This window comes from Martes martes (assembly GCF_963455335.1).
Source record: "Martes martes genome assembly, chromosome: 11".
NCBI lineage: Eukaryota > Metazoa > Chordata > Mammalia > Carnivora > Mustelidae > Martes > Martes martes.
The window spans coordinates 94,936,928-94,958,583 of record NC_137899.1 but is presented as its reverse complement, the minus strand read 5'-3'; the positions used below and the strand labels follow the sequence as shown (position 1 = coordinate 94,958,583).

Sequence of the window (21,656 nt, the reverse complement as noted above, 5' to 3'; positions counted from 1 at the left end):
TGCTTTAAGAGAAGTCATAAAAGAAGTTCTTCAGGCTAAAAGGAAATTATACAGGAGGGACACTTGGAAATTCAGTAATGAAGAAAAATAGCACATATGGTAAATATCTGGGTAAATAAAATAGACTCTCTCTTAATTTATTTAAAATATTCAGGACTGTTGAGAACAAAAGTTGTAACATTCTCTGTCAAAACAACTGTAACATAAAGAGTAGAGAATAATATATGGTTTTAGGCTTGAAATATAGGGCTGGGGAAGCCCAGAAAACAAAGGAACTAGGAGGGTGTAGAGATCCTTTGATAATGTGTTCTCATATGATATCTATGTGCTCCTAAACACTTTCACAGAAATTTGACATTTTTAGTATATGTGCTGCCGAAGCAAGCACAGAAATCTGACATTTTTAGTATATGTGCTGCCGAAGCAAGCACAGAAATTTGACATTTTTAAATGTGTTGATGTAAGGGGATATGTATTTAAATAAGTTTGATAAAGAGATAATTTTTTTAAGATTTTATTTTTAAGGGGCACCTGGGTGGCTCAATAGGCTAAGTGTCTGCCTTTAGCTCAGGCCATGATTGCAGGGTTCTGGGATGGAGTCCCACGTGGGGCTCCCTGCTCAGCAGGGAGTCTGCTTCTCCCTCTCCCACCCCCCTTGCTTGCTCTCTCTCTCTGTCAAATAAATAAATAAAATCTTTTAAAAAAAAATTTGAGCCTGGGTGGCTCAGTGGGTTAAAGTCTCTGCCTTCGGCTCAGGTCATGGTCTCAGGGTCCTGGAATCGAGCCCCGCATGGGGCTCTCTGCTCAGTGGGGAGCCGGCTTCCTCCTCTCTCTCTGCCTGCCTCTCTGCCTACTTGTGATCTCTATCTGTCAAATAAATAAATGAAATCTTTTTAAAAAAATAAAAAGAAAATTTAAAAAGATTCTATTTTTAAGTAATCTCTACACCCAATGCGGGACAATAAATTTTCTTATATTGCTAAGATTTATTTCTCCCTTATTTATCAACTTCTTTGAAACAACACACAACAAACATGAGAATGAAGTAACACAATCAACAAGGAAGGATGAAGCTGCAGAGTATGTGCCACCAGAAAGGAATTTTGCTTTCCTGTATCCATAACGTAAATTAGAACTAGTATATATTTCCATATATATGAAAATGAAACAACTATTCAGATAAATGATAGATAAACAACTCCTTTTCCTGCAATTATTTTTCACACACACACACAAACACACACACACACACACAAGGTATCAGGAAAGAGAACTTAATCCTAGGCAATTGCCTTAATTTTCTAGTTAGCACTTGTGGAAACAGCCTTAGAAAATATAGTGTAAAATATAATACCAATAGTCTTCAAACTCTTGCTCATAAAACAAGAGAATTTGCAAAACTATGTGCTCCTTCACACAGCTTCACTGGGCATCTGGAAGTTTATATCATAAATTTAGAGAGTAGCAAAGTATAATAGTGTATTACCATGTTGAACTTTTAAATGTAATTTTAAACCATTACATCACTTTTTCAATGTCCAATGTAATAATAATTTCACATCAATCATCATTTGTTTTAAAAATATAGGAATAAGACCTTCTTTAGTAGTGTGAAAATTTATACTATTCCTTTTTCTCCTTGAAGATACATTACTCACCTCATGAAATTTTATCTTTTCTTAATATATTTCTAGGCTTCAAAGTCACTTCTTGATCTTTTCTGCAACAAAATATTTCTCTGCAACATAATATTTGCAGTTAAATTTCAATTTTTTTAAACCCTTGTGACTAAAAAACAATAGGTTAAAAATATTTTTACTTTGGATTATCAGTATAAATTTTTTGTACACAAATATCAAAACAACTTTATTATAAATTTTGATGTTTATAAACATAAAATTTAATACATCTCTTGACAGAGTTTTCCCCATTTGCTCAATGTATCCATGTATGACTATTATTTATTGCTTGGATGAGCCAGCATCAATTTTATTCCTGTTTTCAGTTACCTGGATGTAAGCACTGGGAAACTTTGCTCACATTAGTAAGCAGATGGGAATGGGAAAAGCTAGGTTATAGCAATATCACACAATTCTTTGAACTCATTCCATGTTCTATGCCAAAAATTACATAGAAATCTATCATAGGGGCACCTGATTGGTTCAGTTGGCAGAACATATGACTCTCGATCTCAGGGTTGTGAGTTCGAGCCCCATGTTGGGTGTAGAGATTACTTAAAAATAAAACCTTTTTAAAAAAGAAGTCTATCACAAAATTTACTTGTAATCTGTACCAGCTGATACCTTGACTAGTTTCACCCTCGATTTTCCTGAAAACATACAGTTGTTTCAACCTGACTTTTAAAAGAATCCATTGACCTGGAACAGTTACTGTCAGCTGCTAAACCCTCCACTATAGATGGGAGAAGAAAGTGCCCTCATGCCTTCTGTCTGATTATACTATTATACTATGACTGGGTGGGGAATGTAGGAAAAAAAAACAGTATACCAGAGAAGACAGAATTTTTGCAACTCAAAAATAATGCTCCTTATTCCAAAAAAGAAACTAAAATTTGAGTTCAAAAAACTTATTATTATTATTCTATTTATTATTATTATTACATTATGATATAATCATTCATTTTCACAATGTCTGGGAGATATACCAAAAAGGCAATACTAAGATTTACTGAATATATATATTGTTTGTTTTCATTTAGAAGCACCTTGCTTTACCTGAAATAACTCTTAAAGGATTAGCACATTGGAAACATTGTGTTAATATAAATTAACATAAAATTTTTTTTAAAGTCAGCTCCAGGGGCGCCTGGGTGGCTCAGTTGGTTAAGCAGCTGCCTTCGGCTCAGGTCATGATCCCAGCATCCTGGGATCAAGTCCCGCATTGGGCTCCTTGCTTGGCGGGGAGCCTGCTTCTCCCTCTGCCTCTGCCTGCCACTCTGTCTGCCTGTGCTCGCTCTCTCTCTCTATGACAAATAAATAAATAAAATCTTTAAAAAATAAAAAAAATAAAGTCAGCTCCATACCCAGGGCAGAGCCCAGTGTGGGGCTTGAACTCATGACCTGAGATCAAGACCTGAACTGAAATCAAGAGTCGGATACTCAACCAACTAAGCCATCCAGGCTCCCCAATTTAATATAAAGTATTTTTGATGAAACACTTTTATTTTATCATGTGCTTTATATATTTTCACCAAACCTTGGAGCTGCAGATATAACTTATACTATTTATAGAAAATGTGCTGCTGGCCTCATAATCTCTTTAATATAGAAGTCAATCCTCTTTGGAGAAAGGGGAACCATCTTACACTCTTGGTGGGAATGCCTACTGATATAACCACTCTGGAAAACAGTATGGAGGTTCCTCAAAAAGTTAAAAATAGAGCTACCCTATGACCCAACAATTGCACTATTAGATATTTACTCCAAAGGATACAAACATAGTGATTCGAAGGAGGCAGCTGCACCCCAATGTTTATAGCAGCCATGCCCACAATAGCCAACGTATGGAAAGAGCCCAGATGTCCACCAAAGATGAGTGGATAAAGAAGATGTGGCATATATATATACAATAGAATATTCCTCAGGGATCAAAAAAAAAATGACATCTTACCATTTGCAACAATGTGGATGGAACTAGAGGGTTTTATGCTAAGCAAAATAAGTCAGTCAAAGAAAGACAATTATTGTATAATTTCAATCCTATGAGGAATTTAAGAAACAGAATAGATGAACATAGGGGAAAAGAGGGAAAAATAAAATAAAATGAAATCAGAGAGGGAGACAAACCATAAGGGACTCTTAACTATAGGAAACAGAGGGTTGCTGGAGAGGAGGTGTGTGGGGGAATGTGGTAACGGGGTGATGGGCATTAAGGAGGGCACTTGATGTAATGAGCACTGGGTGTTATATGCAACTGATGAATTAATAAACTCTACCTCTGAAACTAATAATACACTGTATGGTAATTAATTGATTCAAAATAAAATTTTAAAAAGGCTTTCTCTGTCTACCAAAAAAGATAAAAACTTAAAAAAAAAAAGTCAATCCTCATCGTCAAATCAATCATCTAAATAAAGTTCACTTTAAGAAAAAGTCTGGGGTGGGGAACGCCTGGGTGGCTCAGTCGGTTAAGTGTCTGCCTTCAGCTCAGGCCATGATCCCAGGGTCCGAGGACTGAGTCCCACGTCGGGTTCCCTGCTCAGCAGAGAGTCTGCTTATCCCTCTCCCTCTGCCCCTCCACCCCGTTTATGCTCTCTCTCTCACTCTCTCTCAAATAAATAAATAAAATCTTTAAAAAAAGAAAAGAAAAAGTCTGACAATTTTCAATTCAAGTAAATGTGTTAAAATATGTCCTTTGATGTATATGTTCATAAAAACTGAGAAAGACTACCAAATGTATCTTCATAAGCTCAATTATCATAAGCAATCAAGAGTAAAATGATGTTAAAATAAAGTTAGCTTATACACTTTTATAAGAATAAAACTATGTGGTTTTCCTCATTAATCCCTAAGAGTAAAACATAAGAAACAAATATTATGTATAAATTAGGGTATGATAAAGACACAGCGTTCCTTCAGTAAGTATGTCTAGGTGCGTACTGAACTTTGGTTTTCATCCATCAGAAGTAACTAAAGAGGAATCACATATACAAATTTGGTAATAGCTCAAATTTGTAACCAGGCACCGGGGTACAAGAGCACTGGCTCCAGGGGTCCCAAACACACCAGGTCTGGCCACTCGCTGCTGACGAAATGCAAAGGCAGAAAGACGAGTGGCAGTCAAACAAGAAAGAGATTTATTTCAGAGAGGCCCACATCCGGAAGACAGCAGACACACATTTCAAAGACTGTCTCCAAAGTGCTGAAAATACTCCTAGGTTTATACAAGGATATTGTGCGACAAAGGTTGGTGGGTATGGGCAGGTGGGCAGTAAAGGTCAAGGCGATCCTTGTGCTGGAGTCAGTCACGCAGAGTCTTGCTGGCTCAGGGCGGTTCTTTCTGCTTGAGGGGTTCGTTTCGGTTCCATTATGGGACGCTCTGCCTGCAAGGTTGTTTTTGGTTTTCGTTTTAAATTAAGTAGGCTCTACATCCAAGGTGGGGTTTGAAGTCACAACCTTGAAATCAAGAGTCACAGGTTAGTCCCTGAACCCAGCCAGGCACCCTGCCCACAGAGTCTTTTGCCTGAGTTAAGAGATAGGCTGGAAATAGCCTGGAAAGAAGAACTTAATCAATTAGAAAGTACAGACTAGGGCGCCTGATTGGCTCATTCCAAGGAGCATGTGACTCTTGATCTTGGGGTCATAAGTTCGAGCCCCATGTTAGATGTAGAGATTATGTAAAATAAACATATTTTTAAAATACTTATATATTTGTTTATTTATTAAATATTTTATTTATTTGTCAGAGAGAGAGAAAGAGTGAGAGAGTGAGTGAGCACAAGCAGGGAGAGCAGCAGGCAGAGGGAGAAGCAGGTTCCCCGCTAAGCAGGGAGCCCAAGGTGGGACTCAGATCCCAGTACCCTGGGATAATGACCTGAGCCAAAGGCAGATGCTTAACCAACTGAACCACCCAGGCATCACTTATTTATTTATTTTTGAGAGAAACAGCAAAAGCAAGGGGCAGAGGGAGAAAGAATCCCAAGCAAACTCCGTGCTGAGCACAGAGGTTCTCACAACCCTGAAATCACGACCTGAGCCAAAACTAAGAGTCAGTTGCTTAACTGACTGTGCCATCCAGGCACCCCTAACTAAATAATTTTTTTTTTAAGTACAGACTGAGAAATGGAGATAGATGAAGTCCTCTTGCATAATCAGTTCCTTTGAAATCAAAATAAAATGTTTTCCTATGTATTTAATGAAGAATAAAAGTATATGCTGTTTAAAATTAATCAGTCCAGCAGCCAGCACATAATTTCATTTTTTGTTAATAAGAGACAGACACACTATTAAACATGTTAAAAAGTGACAAAAGTTCAGGATTGTAGCATTTATATACTCCTGATGAGGATAGAAGCAGAAAAATGTTCACTGTTAGCCCAGAAGGCTGACCCATAGCCTGCATAGGTCCCTGCTGAGAGGGCAGCCCAATGTGGGACTCAATCTCAGAACCCTGAGATCATGACCTGAGCTGAAGGCAGATGGTTAACCAACTAAGCCACCCAGGCATCCCTGGTTGTTATATTCTTAAAGGGTCTCATGACTGCCTGTACCTCTCACTGATAGTTAACATCAAGCTGAATGCTAAGCACCAAAGGAATCTTGCAAATGTAGTTTTACAAGTAGAAATTTGAAGAAGACATTTATGACCTAATACTCCCTGCACGTTCCCTCCTCCTTGAGCACTAAGCATATAACGACTAGCTTCACACGGCAAAATGGCAGCTCTTTGTGCCCACAGGTCCTGTCCCCATGCTATAATAAAAGCACTTTTTGCACCAAAAATGTCTCAAGACTTTTTTCTTGACCATTTTCTCCCACCCCTACATCACTTCTATGACAGACTTTTATAAAATAAGTGTATCAGATAGGATAGGCTAGGTCATGCTGCAGTAACAAACAACATTGTAAGACTTAAAACAACAAAAGCTCATTTCTCACCTAAGCTATGTGCACACTGTGGCTGACAGAGCAGGATCCACTCCTCATAACCACTCAGGGGCCTAGACTGACAGACAAGGACCCTCAGCACCAAAGGGAAAAGAGGTCTGAGGAGTTTCATATGGGTGAAGGTGATGCTTCACTTCTGTTCACAACTCACTGGCCAGAAATAGACATTTGGCTTTATTGAATCCCAAGATTGCCATGAAATGCATTCCAACCTTAGGCCTGGAAAGAGGAGGAATGCTAAATATTTGGTAAACTGTATCAGTGATTTCACAGTAGTTGTTTCTTTTTTCTTTTAAATAAGCTCTAGATAGGGCTTGAACTCATGACCCTGAGATCAAGTCACATGCTCTGCATACTGAGCCAGCCAGGCACATTCATCCCCACAGTATGTTTTAGCTTTTATTGACTAATACATACCAAATCTAAAATAAAATTACGATGACTTTTTTGTAGATTATCCAGTGTGATGTGAAAAAATGAAGGTCCCTTAAAATAATCCATTCTATATTTAAAGTAATCAATAAAATAATCAACATTACTAACCTCTATTACTTCAGCTTCAAAGTTGCTTTCCTTTCCAGATAATGACACATCCTACACATAAGAATTAAGAATAGCTGAAAAGAATTGCTTATGTTTAAACAACTGGGGGAAAATTGCGGGTTCGATATTCTTCAACACTGTCTTGGCTTTGCTTTCACCAGACTCTCTTTCAATAACTATGCACTTTTTAGCTACAGAGGATGATGATTAAAGGACATTTACTATCACTCCCACCACTCACACTCACATAGCATATCGATTTCAGAAAATCACAACAAATATCCAATTACCGCATTTCTAACAATCATACATCACCCTTACCTGGAATATACATCAGACAGGAAAAGACCGGAAGCCTAACAAGGGTTTATGGTGCCTTGATTTGTCATTAAAGGAAGCTTCCCCAAAAAACATTAAATGGACCCTCTGTTTGTCATCCTGGAGGGTTTTATACTCTAGGTGAGGGATACACTTGTGTGCATGTGTGTGTGTGTGTGTGTGTGTAAAGTGAGAAAAGAACTACTGTAAATGCAGAAATAGAAAATAGGGGGCACCTGGGTGGCTCGGTGGGTTGAAGCCTCTGTCTTCGGCTCAGGTCATGATCCCAGGGTCCTGGGATTGAGCCCCGTGTCAGGCTTTCTGCTCAACAGGGAGCCTGCTTCCTCCTCTCTCTCTCTCTGCCTGCCTCTCTGCCTACTTGTAATCTCTGTCAAATACATAAATAAAATCTTTAAAAAAAAAAAAGAAATAGAAGATAGGAGATAATGCTGGGAATTAGTACTTACAGAAATAGGGAATCTGTAAATTAATTTACCAAAAGGAATAAGTATCTACCCACCCCTTGGACTAGGCTACACAGTAAGAACCTGAAGATGATGTGAGTTTTAATTCTTGCTGTGTCTAATGGTAAGGAATATTTGCCATTGAGTATGATGAGTAGCGAAACTGTATACAACAGAAGCTTTCCATTTTGCCACCACATAAAATAAGAAGTATATTTTACATTATGATCCAATACATATATATTATTTCATGAAACAATAACTACCCCCATTACAAGGGGCGCCTAGGTGGCTCAGTGGCTTGAGCAACTGCCTTCGGCTCAGGTCATGATCCTGGAGTCCTGGGATCAAGTCCCACATGGGGCTCCCAGCTCCATGGGGAGTCGGCTTCTCCCTCTAACCTTCTCCCCTCTCATGTTCTCACTCTCTTTCTCTCTCTCAAGTAAATAAATAAAATCTTTGGGGCACCTGGGTGGCTCAGTGTGCTAAGCCTCTGCCTTCTGCTCAGGTCATGATCTCAGGGTTCTGGGATCGAGCCCCGCATCCGGCTCCTGCTTCCCCCTCTCTCCCTCTGCCTGCCTCTCTGTCTTCTTGTGATCTCTGTCTTTCAAATAAACAAATAAAATCTTAAAAAAAAATTACCCTCATTACATGTGATGCACTCTGATAGTCCCTATTCTAATGTCTTTAAAGGCTGATCACAAGCTACTAAATTGATTTCACAACCAACTAATGATTCATAGCCCGCAATTTTATTTTTTAAGGATTTTCTTTATTTGACAGAGAGAGAAAGAGCATAAGTAGGGGGGAGAACCAGAAGGAGGGAGAAGCAGGCTCCCCACTGAGCAGCCCACAATTTTAAAAGACTGAGGATTAGAAATAGAAACTTATAATGCAATCTCTGATTATAAGAAGTACCCCTAAACAAACCTTAATCTGGGGGGTTGCCTGGATGGCCCAGTTGGTTAAACATCTGCCTTCAGCTCAGGTCACCATCCCAGGGTCCTGGGATTGAGCTCTGTGTCAGGGCTCCCTACTCAGTGGAGAGTCTGCTTGTCTTCCTCTCCCTCTGCCCCTACCCCTGCTTGCTCCCTCCCTCTCTCTCATAAATAAATCTTTAAAAAAGAAGAAGGAGGAGGAGGAGGAGAAGAAGAAGAAGAAGCCACCTTAACCTCGAAGTATAAGTGGGTAAACTAAAGCCTGGAAGTCAATGTCTATAAGTGGTTAAATTTTGACCTTGGGATGGGGAGATTATTCTGAATTATCCAGTGCACCCTAAATGCAATTAAATGTATCTCTCTGAGAGGGAGGCATTAGGAGTTCCAACACAAGTAGAGAAGAAGATGGTGTGAAGAGGAGGCAGAGAGATATGGCCTTGAAGATTGGATTGATGTGGTCAAAAGTCAATGAATGCCAGCAACCACCAGTAAGTCGGGAGAGTGAAAGAACTGTTACCTAGAGCATTTGGAGGGAGTATGGCCCTGTCAACATTTTGATCTTGGCCCAGTGACACTGCCTTTAGACTTCTGGCCTCCAGAATCATGAGAGAATAAAGTTTTGATGTTTTAAGCCACCAAGTTTGTGGAACTCCTTAAGCTTGACTTAATGAGAGTCATATTGCTAAATGCCCAGTGTGCTACCAAAACCCAAGTTCAGCTGCCTGTCACTCAAAAAGCCAATATTCAAGAGATGAGTTTTAATTGGAAATGAATATGAGCTTTATTCAGGAGGCTGGCAACCTAGAGGAAGGCAGACTCTTGCCCAAAGGCCAACTCTGAGGCTTCTCTTGGCCCAAGGATTTTTAAAGGAGTTTAGAAAAGTTAATCAGTAAAGGGAGTGCAGTGGTCTGTAACATTTCTTGATTACTGTGCAGACTTAATGGTGCCAGCTACAGATACTTTCACAGTGCTCAGAGATTGTGCAAGGGAGTCTGGTTCCTTACTGCAGGGCATCAGAGTTGGGGGGGGTGGTATGCAAGAGGGTCTGATTTCTGTTTTGAGACATGCAGAAGGGCTCATTCCTTTCTAGGAAAGAATGCATGATCTTAGACCCCCCCCCCCAAAAAAAGGTTTAGTTAATCAATCACATAGGATATGGGTGGTTGCTAAAGCTTCAAGAATAGTAGGTTGGCCAGAAGGACAGAAGAGGCAGCTTCAAGAGTAGCTACTTATAACTCTTTATACCTTTGTATGTTTCAAGAGTTATGGTAGATGATAGAGTGATTCACAAACATACTGATAACACAAATAATATGGGAAAAGGGAAAAATAAAAAATAGATATATAAATGGACCAATGGCAAAGTTTATGCAAATATACATATAATACTTGTTGCCATGGGTCCACTGCCAATTTGGCTTTAAACTTTCTAACATGCAAAGTGAGCCTCCTTGTTTACATGATTTTGTGGCTATTAGATAAATACAGCCAACTACACAAAAATGCAAAGACAAGGTAGAATTTCTACCCAGAATGTTATTTTTGGACTGAGCTATGCAAGAAAGAATGAGGTATACTCATCACATTGTGTGTAAATGTAACTGTAGTAAACTCATACCAGGCCAAGTTTAGAAGGCTACTTACTGTATCATAGGTTGATAACATGTCAAAACAACTTGATAAAAGCAAATTCTATAGCACAGATTAATAAGATTTTGCTAAAAAACAAAATTTTAAAAATTCAACTGAATAAACCTGAAGATCCAATAGGCTTTATTAAACAATTTATGAATGGGGCAGCCGCCCATCTAGCATGTAGAAAGGGACCCTGAGGAGTTGTACAAAATGGTAGCAGGGTGGGGCAAGAAAATTATTAGCAAATTAAAGGAAAGGATTGTCTCAAGCCAGGGCATTTTTTTGTGGGTGGTATAGGAAAGCAAGCTTTTTGTTGTTGTTGTTGTTTTGAGGGTTTCTTTTTTTAATGCTTTACTTATTTACTAAAAAGTTGTATTTTTGTAGGAAACTAGAAAAGAAAATGAAAAAGCCAAAAAAATTATACATAAAGAAACTGCATATAAGGAAACTATAGAAGTAGCCTCTATACCCTACTGCTAGCCAGTTCAAAAGATCACAAGGGCTTCAGGTTATAATGCATCCGGTAAGACTTCCCACTCTGACCTCTGATAGCCTCCAGCACTGTGGTGAGATACTCATTATCACATGAAACAATGTGTCAGCTTTCAAAGCTGTCAACTCCCAACATGGGCTCTATCCCAGGACACTGGTATCATGACCTGAACCAACTGAGCCACCCAGGCACCCCCAGAAGGCAATCTTTTTATCATACAGTTTACCTCACTAGTGCTGATCAGAAATTTTCAGACTGACTGTTAAAAGGTCAAGTTCCTGGGACTTCAAGACTGTGATTAAGTCTTGGTTTGCTAAGGGGGATTGTGGGTGGAGAGGAATGATTCTATTTGAGGCTTTTTTCTTTTTCCCTTTTTAAAAATGTCCAAAAAATTAATAAATAACACAATTCTGTAGGAGGAAAGAGAGTGTCAACAGAATATCCTCTAGGTATATGGCTTGCTGCTGATGTGCCTTACTTATTTCCAGCGTACATTTTAGAGTATTTATGAAAGGTCTTGAGTAATGCTCAGAAAATAGTGTTTTCAGGCCTATGTTTTCAGTCAGTAAATGCTTCATACAATGCCTATGAGGTGTGGCGTGCTTGCGAGCCGATTCATCATGAAGGGACATACTTCCAGCATTTCTACTGTCTGCCAAGCGGTATCTAGGTTACTACTGAGGAGTCTGACAAATATCCCCTCCTTACCCCCCCGAAGAAGGTTCCGGGCCCCCGCCCACACAGGGTGCTTCAATTGGCGCCCTAATCCAGCAAAAGGGTACCAAAGAACAGTCTCCCACAGATGATACTAATCGACCATTAGAGGAGTGGATAAGTGGAAAGAGAAGGAAATGGCATCCCAGCAGGGCCAGAAGACCCTTCAGCCTCAAATCAAGCAATGCCCTTGGAGCACGTCAAGGTCTCGGCTGGAAGAAAAGAAACAGAGGATGGAACAGAAAAAATAAAGAATAAAATGCATTTCATCCTCCACTACGCGGCACGCGCATAACCATTGTTTAGAGGGCAGCTCTGTAGGCATTTGCCAACAAAATATATTTGGCGAACGCTGCAAGACATTCCCCTAAAGTCAGCCTTTCTCCCTGAACAACCATCTCCAGTCCGCAGACACGACTCACTGTCCTCATTGCGCAGGGTGCCAGGTGTGACCTTTGAAGCCTCCGAGAGAGAGCGCTAGTAGTTCCGGGTTCCACTACGGCTCCCCTCTATCCGCGAGCTTCCGTTTCTCCACTGCTCTCCGTCGCAGACTCCCGCCGGAGGTTGAAGCCCGGCCGGGGGCGGGCCTTCCGGGAGAGGGTCGCGCGGGAGAGGAAGGTCGCGAGTAGGTAAGGTTGTCCGAGAGTTTTGGGGGGCGGGGGGGGGCTCTCCTGCAGTGAGACACGGGCGGTCGCTAGAGAAGCCCTGCGAGGATCTCCAACCTTCTACAGTCGCCTAGAATGAGATAAATCGATTTCATTACTAACCAGCTACTAACCATCCTACAAACCATTTGGCCTTTTCCTGCGTAAATTGGGGAATTTACCAAAGGAGGGACGCTAGCATAGTTTCCTCTCCGGCGCAGTTACTCTTTCCCTGATTAGTCGCGTGCAGGCCTGTTTCTCAGCTCATCAGACGGCATTTCTGCATCGTGGCTTGGGGGGGCGGGGGGCGGGGGGGGAGATGGATTAAGTTATTTGCCTTTTACTTTAATGTCTTCAACATAGTCATATTTATTTTTTAGGATAAAATTGAAATATTCTGTAAGGAGGCATACTAGGGTCCTGAAAAAAATCCTAAGTAACGCTTTCCAATTAAAAATTTTAAGGTAGTAAAAAGTGACAATCCCCTAGTAAATGGCAGAGCCAGGATGCAAACCTAGGCCTCAGGACTCTGTGCTGCCTCGTCATTTAAAAAATAAAGTGATGGAAGTTGGAACACATTTGTCTGAGAACAAAAACAACAGTTCCCTGGCCACCGTATAACTAGAAATACTGTGCACTTGCAACAGAAATCTATTCGAATGCCATTATAGCAATTAAGCGAAACAAAGCAAAGTTGACTAAGAAACCGTTTTTAGTTTTTATATGGTGTATGGAAAAAGATAATTCAACTGGAGGAAGAGAAAAGGTAAAACATGCAAAGAAACTGTAGCCTCTGAAGGCAACTCGTGGGCTTCTATAAAGCTTTTAAAGGTTTATAGCACTGATTTGCTAGTATTTCCTATTTATACATTAAACTGTTAATGCCTTTTTTTTCCTCATTGATGAAAATATAACCCTACCCCTAACAACCCAGCCCAACCCATTCCTATCCACACAATGAAGCAAGTTGAGAGAGAAGCAGATTTTTAAGGTGGGGTGGGGGTGGGGGTGAAAGGAAAAATGTTTGCAGGTGATCCCCAGGTTGCAGGGGCAGGGAAGACCCTGGACCTGACAGTTCTCCCATTGCTGACCTTCAGATGGCACTATTGGCCTGTTTGGTGGGTGTTCAGATTGGTAAATGGTTTGAGATTGGCATCCTGCAGTTGGTTTGAGGTCCCGCCTCTGCTCTTTCAATGGATCTAGAAATGGACATGAAAAATTCCTTAATTTAAATAAGGTTTGGGGTTTTGTATTTTTTTTTCTTGCAAGAGCTATTTTGAAATTTACTTGGCCCCATTCTTGCTTAGGAGGACTTTTTTTTTTTTTTTTAAGATTGATTTATTTAAATAAACTTGGTGCCCAACATGGGGCTTGAACTCATGACCCTGACTGAGATCAAGAGTCATGTGCTCTACTGATTGAGCCAGCCAGGTACCCTACGAGGGTTGGGGTTTTGGGTTTGTTTTTCTCACATTGTTTTTTCAAAATAAGTTTATACCTTTTTTCTGTTTAGATAGCAACTCTTTTTCATCTCCACTGGACTGTCTCCTGGACAGTCTCTTAGCAAAGATTCTCATCTCACTACAAAATTTCACTTAAAGTAGCATATTCTGCCAGCAGTAACCCTACATCTGGTCTGAAATGATACAGTTATTTCACCAGCAGTGTTATTGATTTTTATGTATTGCCTATATAATGTTTGATACATGTTGCTGTGATTTCTGCCTATTACAGATATCATCCTTATACCTATTTCAACATTCTGAGCTTGTGCCTCCAAAGAAAAAGTTACTGTTTACAGCTAATAAGAACTTAGCATGCATTAAAGCAGAATATATAAGATGGAAGATAAGACATACCTTATAACCCATAAGTCCTTCTATTCAGGAATAAAATGAATCTTAAGGGCTGTTGAGTTTATTTCTATAAGACTACTATCTCTGTTTTGTTTCTCCCAAATGGCTCTGTCTCTAGGCAGAATTCAGTCCAGCAGCCTAGAGGCTAAATGACCTCATAACTCATTAGCAGTTCTCAGAGCCATCTGGAGCCCTTGAGGAGAACAGTGTTCAAAGGGCTGATAATAAAGACAACAGGATAATTATTTCTCTGCCATGATTAAACCTTTAGATGGCAAGCAGTCAGCATTTTTATTCTACAGAGTGCTGAGGTGGGTGTTTTCTGAAGGTATAATAATATGGTTGGATAACTCATTTGCCTGTCCTCATCTAGCCTACAAATAGGTAAACTATCAGTAAATAACAAAATGGTTCGCCCTAAAAAGGGCAGTGCAGCAAGGTGGTAGTGTGAGAACATCGAATGTAGAAATAAGAAATGTAAAGTGGGCAAAGGAAGGCACCATTTGGGCTGTGGATAGTTCTCAACTCGAAGGCATGTCCCGCCAGCCACATGACTGATTCACATGTGGCTTGTTGTTTTTATTTTGTAAAGTGTTCATTAGATAATCTTGGAATTTCACACACTAACCTGTTTATCTTCTCATTTTCTGTAGGGACTCTTGCTCCTTGCTGCTCAAGAAATGTCTTCACTTTCAGAATATGCCTTGCGCATGACTCGTCTGAGTGCCCGGCTGTTTGGTGAAGTGGCCAGGCCTACTGATTCCAAATCCATGAAAGTGGTGAAACTGTTCAGTGAGCAGCCTCTGGCCAAGAGGAAAGAGACTTATGACTGGTACCCAAATCACAACACTTATTTTGCACTCATGGGGACACTGCGTTTTCTTGGCCTCTATAGGTAATGGCAAAAACCACACAGTAACCTGTATGATTTTTCTAGTAGATCAGAAAAGGAAAAATTTAGGCTTTTTTCCCTACAGTTTTGTGATTCTTCTAATAGTGCCCAGATGGCTCAAAAGGCATAGTTTTGGGGGGAAAGGCTTTTAAAATGCTCATAATGGGCACACTGAAAAAAATTAAAAAGGAAACCTACATGTATTGGAAGACATTTTAATTATGTCTAAAACTGGACTAAGATTGACGAGATACTGAGCTACATATATGTGTAATTATTTATTAATTTAAGAGCACTCTAAATGATGCAGAGGAAAATTGATCCAAATGCTGCAGAGGAAGACCTCACCCCCTCCCTGCACCACCACCACCCCCCACCCCTGGCAGGCTGCCAGAGCAACAGGTTCTCATTGGTCAGATGAAGAGAGTCCCTGCCCCACAACCAGTCTCCTTCCTAGCTGGTTTATAGGAGCCTCTTTTCTTCCAAGTGGCAGTTTTATTGGAGCTCTTATTTCTTTCGACCTTTTTTCTGGCATTTTTAGATTGTACCCTTTTTTTTTTTTAACTTTTTTTTATTTATTTGAGAGAGAGCATGAGAGGCAAGAAGGTCAGAGGGAGAAGCAGACTCCCTGTGGAGCTGGGAGTCTGATGCAGGACTCGGTCCCGGGACTCCAGGATCGTGACCTAAGCTGAAGGCAGTTGCTTAACCACCTGAGCCACCCAGGCGCCCCAGTTTGTACCCTTTTTGATATATTAATTTGGTATAAATAAGTTGTAGTTCACCTTTAAGAATAATATGGGAGGGCACCTCGGTGGCTCAGTCAGCTAAGTACCCTGTTCTTGACCTCAGCTCAGGTCTTGATCTCAGAGACATGAACTCAAGCCCTGCAAAAGAGTAATACATAGATTGCACAGGCTCTTAACACCATGTGTTGTATGTTTGTGTATGTATAGGAAATGGGTGCTCGGGACTATCTATTCCTCTAGAAAGAGAAAAGATCAAATACCTATGTGATCATTTTCTTTAAAAGAAAGTCTTAATTACCAAACTGATACATGCTCACTATAAAAGCATTCAAACAGTGCATAATAGTGCAAAGTTAAATCTATTTTTTGGGTGCCTGGCTGGCTCAGTCAGTAGAACACATGACTCTCAATCTTGGGGTCCTGTGTTGGGTGTAGAGATTACTTAAAAATAAAATATTTTAAAAATAAATAAATCTACTTTTTAAGATTTAAAGTGTTTTAATTGGACTTGTCTTAGGACAGCAATACAAAAGTTAATTTGGTACTATTCACTCTAATATAATGAAATTAATAGTTAATTCCACGTAGCTAAAAATTGGTACATTCATCCATCCGGTGGATATTTTTAAGTACCTTCCATGTACAGACACTTAAGATGGACACTAGGAGAACAGCAGTGAGCAAAATAGAATAGATTTTCTCAGTTAATATATTATAATAGAGATTATAATCCATAACATATTTTGAATTTCTGGTCTCGCTCTGGGACTTTCTCCCTTGCTGTTAGTCTGAGCTCAGAAAATAAAAATTGATTTTATTATGACCCCAAGTAAAATATCATTGGAAGGCAGAAATCCTGAGTAGAAAAGTATAACCCATTCACAAAGTCACATTCAGCTATTTTAGTTTACCTGTTTGGTGCCACTCTCCATTTGTTTGAAAAATAAACCCTGACTATCTTTGGGGATGGAGGGGAGAAATACTTAGCATTTAGTTATCCATGGAAAAGCACAATGATTTTCATGTATTTGTCACTAGTTATGGTAAATGGTGGCTCTAATGGAAGGCCTCTTGTGGCATCAGGCAGGGTGAAACTAGACAATCTTCAGTAAAGCAAATATTACTCAAACACCTGCAAGCCGGGGAGGGCGGCACAGGTTCTTCCAAGCACTGACTCATTTGGTCCCTCAGACACACAGGTGCTTGGCTGTATCAGAGACAAAGACCCCTGCCTTTGGAGCGCTCCTTCTGGCAGAGGGTTGATGGGAACAGGAGGGAGGGAAGCAGAGGAGAGCAAACGTACTGGATGAGTAAATGATGTGGTATGCTATAAAGCTGAGTGTGTCGTGGGGAAGGAACAGTAAAGCTGCCTGAGCAGGAAGAATATTCACAGGGCACCTGGTGGGCGGGAAGAGGACAGGCCTCAGTATTAAACAGGACAAAGTCAGCCTTTTTGAGAAGAAGAGGTTTAAGCACTTGAAGGTGGTGAGTGAGACAAGTGGGATCTGGGGAAGAACTGTTCAGGCAGAGGCAAGAGCAGAGCAAAGGCCCTGAGGTGCGAGTTCTCTTGGCGGGTTCTAGGAGTAGTGCAGGCGACCAAGAGGGAGAGGGTGGTAAGGCCACAGGCAGATCATGAAGGGCTCTGAGGGCCATGACACAAGGTCCTGGCTTTTGCTCTGGGTGAAATGGGGAACCGTCTCTAGGCCCGTGAACAGAGGAGTGACGTGATGTCACAGTTGAGAAGAATTACTCTGGCTGCTCTGTTGAGAATAGGTGATTTGGGGGTGTTCATAGCTACTTGAGAAGAGGTCATATATATCGATCGTGTTCACGGAATGGAACAGTGTACCCTACAAAACCAGTCTATTTTAAAACTACCTAAGGAGTTAACAGTTGGGCCCAGCACAACTCCCTCTTATATTTCATTTGTATGCCATTATTATCCATCCTTGACAGGTGAGGAAACTAAGATACAGAGAGGAAAAATCATTTATCCAAGGTCACACAGCTACTAAATGGTAGACGGAGCTGTGATCGGAACCCAGGTTGAAATGGGTTCCAAACCTTACATATTTAAATGCTATATACTGTTCCTAGGCATTTAATCTTAGAATGCGGTCGTTTTTCTAGAGTACAGGCAGTCCACCCCAGCCATATGTACAAACAGCCCTGGCCGCCTTGATCTCTAGAGTACATGTCTGTCGATTTGGCTTCATTCTACCTGAGCCTTCCCCAGCAGCCTTTTTGTCTGGATTATCCACGGCCATGAAGGTAGCTTCCTTCAGACCTCTTCCCCTCATAATAGGTGTTAATTCCTGGGGCTTTTCAGGGTCTCTGTGTAGCTCTTCAGGCTGAGACCCACTTTCTGTTTCCTTGTGGTCAGTGTTAGCGTTATAGGGAAATTTGAGGTAATTATTAGCATTGTCTCATTGTTGCGTCAGTTTATATGGACTGGACTGCAGTTTTAGTCGCTTGTGGCATTGTTTCTGCGAGGGGACACTGTGACTTAGAAGTGAACTTTTGGAACACAACTCGTGTGTATGTTGGGGACTCTCTGTCCTTTCTGTTCACCAAGCTGAGCATGTGCCCTGAGAAGTCAGGGACTGATAAGCAGAGCAGCCTGAGGGAACAGGGCTAGGTTGGTGTGCTGTTCCCATCAGGTCAAAATACGGGCTAATTATTTTTTCTTTCTCCACTCAGAGATGAGCACCAGGACTTCAGGGATGAGCAGTTGCGCCTAAAGAAGCTTCGTGGCAAGGGGAAACCAAAGAAGGGAGAAGGGAAAAGAGCAACAAAAAAGAAGTAGTGTTGGTCCATCAGGAGAACAAAGCTCTTTCTCAGCAACTGACAGCAGAAGAAGGTGTATTTACCTTTCCACATATTCGAGGAATGTAAGCTTCTGAAACTGAAGATGATTTGGAGGAACACGATCATTTCTGTGTTGAAGTCCCATCCAGTTGAATAGTGACTGGTTTCCTGCACACATTCGAATTCTGCAAAGTTACTTTGGCCTTGGTTTTATACCCTGAGGTTCACCTCTTTCTCTAAAGAAATGAATTGCATAGACTTGATTGAAGAATGACTCATTTGGGGTGGGAATGGGATGTTGGGGACTTGGGGAAAACTCATTGAATGAGCATCTTTTAGTCTCCCCAGGATCCCTTCTTGCTTCCCCACGACACCAGCCCCAAACTCTTCCATCCCTCTAGCCGTTCAGCCACTGTCTGACCACCAAGCTTACAAACTTCATGTACCTCCTTTCCACCTCCTCCTTGGAGAGTATCTTCTAAGATAGATTTGCGGGAAAGTATCTACCCAATAAGAGTACTGAGTGAGTACCTGCTGGGGCCCTAGTAATACCATGGTTAGCAAGCTGAGAAAACAGCCCCTACCTCATGGAACTTTCGGGCTTGTGGGAAAGACTAATATCATTATATAAATAAAATTGTATTAAATGCTACAGAGGAAAAATCCAGACTTCTGCAAGAGTGTGGATCAATCAGTGGCTCAGTCCAGAGATAGCAAGAGACTCAAACCTCTAGAGTTTAAAGGCCTCCCTAAAGAGATGGCATTTCATCTGAGTTCTGCAGGATGAATAAGAGAAGAGGGGACACCTGGCTGGCTGTCAGTAAAGCATGACTTGATCTCGGGGTCACCCCACATGTGGTGTAGAGTTGGCTTAAAATTAATGCACCCAATTGGCACAGTCGGTAGAGCGTGCAACTCTTTATCTTTAAGTTGTGAGTTCAAGTCCCACATTGAGCACAGAGCTACTTAAAAAATAACACACAAAATCATCAGGGTGCCTGGTTGGCTCAGTTCGAGGAGCATGTGACTCTTAATCACAGGGTTGTGAGTTCAAACCCCTCACTGGGTATAAAAATTACTTAAAAATAGGAAAAATCTTAATAATTAAAAATTTTTAAAAGATAAAAATGATGGGCAAAGTGTAAAGTACAAGAAAGCATCCTATTTGAGGAACTGAAAAAAGATGACTATATGTGTTTCACCTGGAAACAAGAGGCCAGACAATGAAAGGCTTTCCAAGTTCTTTTTTTTTTAAGGATTGATTTTATTTATTAGAGAGAGAGAATGCACATGCATGTACACAAGTGGGGAGAGGAGCAGAGAGAGAGGGACAACCAGACTCCATGCTGAGCACAGAGCCTCATGTGGGGCTCGAGGTGGGGCTTGATCCCACAACCCTGAGATCATGACCTGAGCTGATATCAAGAGTCAGACGCTTACCTGACTGTGCCACCCAGGTGACCTAGAGCTTTGCAGTTTCAGTGAAAAAGCTTGGACTTAACCAACTTAGCCAGTGTGTGAAGTGTTATTTCTTTGAGAGAGGATTCTTGTATATACACAAATAGCTAGCTGCTCATTTAAGTGAATTCTAACAGTGAATTTTCAATGAGGTTATGAGGGCTTCTTGATTTTTTTTTTCTCAAGTTCCAAAAATCTAACACTGTTTAGTAAATTTTTTAAAGTACTTTTTCTTTTCTGTTGTAAAATTTACCATCTTAACCATCTTTAAGCATATAGTACAGGAATGTTAACCATACGCACCTTGTCCTGCTAAAGTACTTTTTAACCCTGTGTCTGCCTCTCAGGAAAAGAGCAGAGTGCACAGCAAGAGGACACACAGCAGCCCCTGAAGCTATGATTTCCTTTCCCTGCAGCATTAGAAGTGCTGACAGTAATTGCCCTGCAAATAATCCCTGAATTAGTAAGAATCCCATTATATATGTTTTGATAAATTATAGTTTTAAAGATACATGATCCAGATGGTATGACTAAGGCCCATACTACACTCTTAAAAACTACTTAAAATCGGGTAATTTGTGTCTGACAGATGTGACTTCAGCAGGGGCCCGAGAATCCATTCATTTAGAACTTTTTTCGGAGTGCTTGCCCTGTGCCAGCCACGTGCTAGTTGTAGAGGACACAGACAAATAGGCTTAGTCCCCAGGATTGTGTGAAGGACGGTTGTGTTGTAAGGCATAGGCAAGATGCCAGGGACTTGCTTAGAAAAGTGCACACTTTCTGTTACTCTTGGCCAGTGCAGCTGAGCCAGATGGGTACAAGATGAACCCAGGACGTCGGGCCGAGAAACAGGCTCTCAGCCTGAGCAAAGTAAAGAACCACCCAATGGATGTTCTGAATGATGCCATCTCCAACTCGTGGAGAGGCCTGAATGTGAGAGGACCTTCAACGAATTAGCATGGTATTTTAAAGAGAAACTGCCTCAGGTACCAATAGTTGACCTGAGTCCGAAAACAAGCAATCCGCGTGTTGGTTTACTGACAGCCGCTGAACCTGCAAGGGGCCTTAGCACGGGCTGACAGGGAAGCGTGCGGACAAATGAGCAGCAGATGAGCGTGCTACTGAGAATCAGAGACTCCGACTAAAATTTATTTGTATGTAAGCTGTACCCTGAAACACACCTGTCACAGCAAATGCTACCTAACTTCAAATAGCCTGTACTGACCGTGGAGGACCAGATGGAACATGGAGGATAAGAAAGGGGGTAATCTTGATGTCACAAAAGCAACCCAGGTCAGGACACCAGCAACTGACGTTTAAGACAAGAACTCAGTGCAATGAGGGAAAAAAATCTTTAGCTGTAGGTGTAGCCTAGCCAGATGTGTAACGATTTTCTTCTGGTCAAGCCCAAAACTATTTGTGTTTTCCCTCAAATGTTTGGCGTGCATGGAGGATTTTGCCCTTGATTTCGATGTGGCTCAGTAAAACAGACTGGGTTTGGGATTTCAAAGTCACGGACTG

General features: G+C 41.0%; 1 protein-coding gene across 4 annotated transcripts; it reads left to right on the top strand.

The window, feature by feature from the left end:
- The first annotated feature begins 12,287 nt into the window (after positions 1-12,287).
- MRPS33 (mitochondrial ribosomal protein S33) lies at positions 12,288-19,329 on the top strand. 4 transcript variants are annotated; one of them, XM_080818536.1, is made up of 3 exons: positions 12,288-12,360; positions 14,885-15,063; positions 18,570-19,329. In XM_080818536.1, coding segments are annotated over exons 2-3 (153 nt in total). In that variant the 5' UTR covers positions 12,288-12,360; positions 14,885-14,911; the 3' UTR covers positions 18,571-19,329. The 4 variants fall into 4 exon arrangements, with proteins under 4 accessions (XP_080674662.1, XP_080674661.1, XP_080674659.1 ...); XM_080818535.1 differs by having other exon boundaries at positions 14,885-15,126; XM_080818533.1 differs by lacking the exon at positions 12,288-12,360 and adding an exon at positions 12,382-13,141 and having other exon boundaries at positions 14,885-15,126.
- Positions 19,330-21,656: the final 2,327 nt, after the last annotated feature.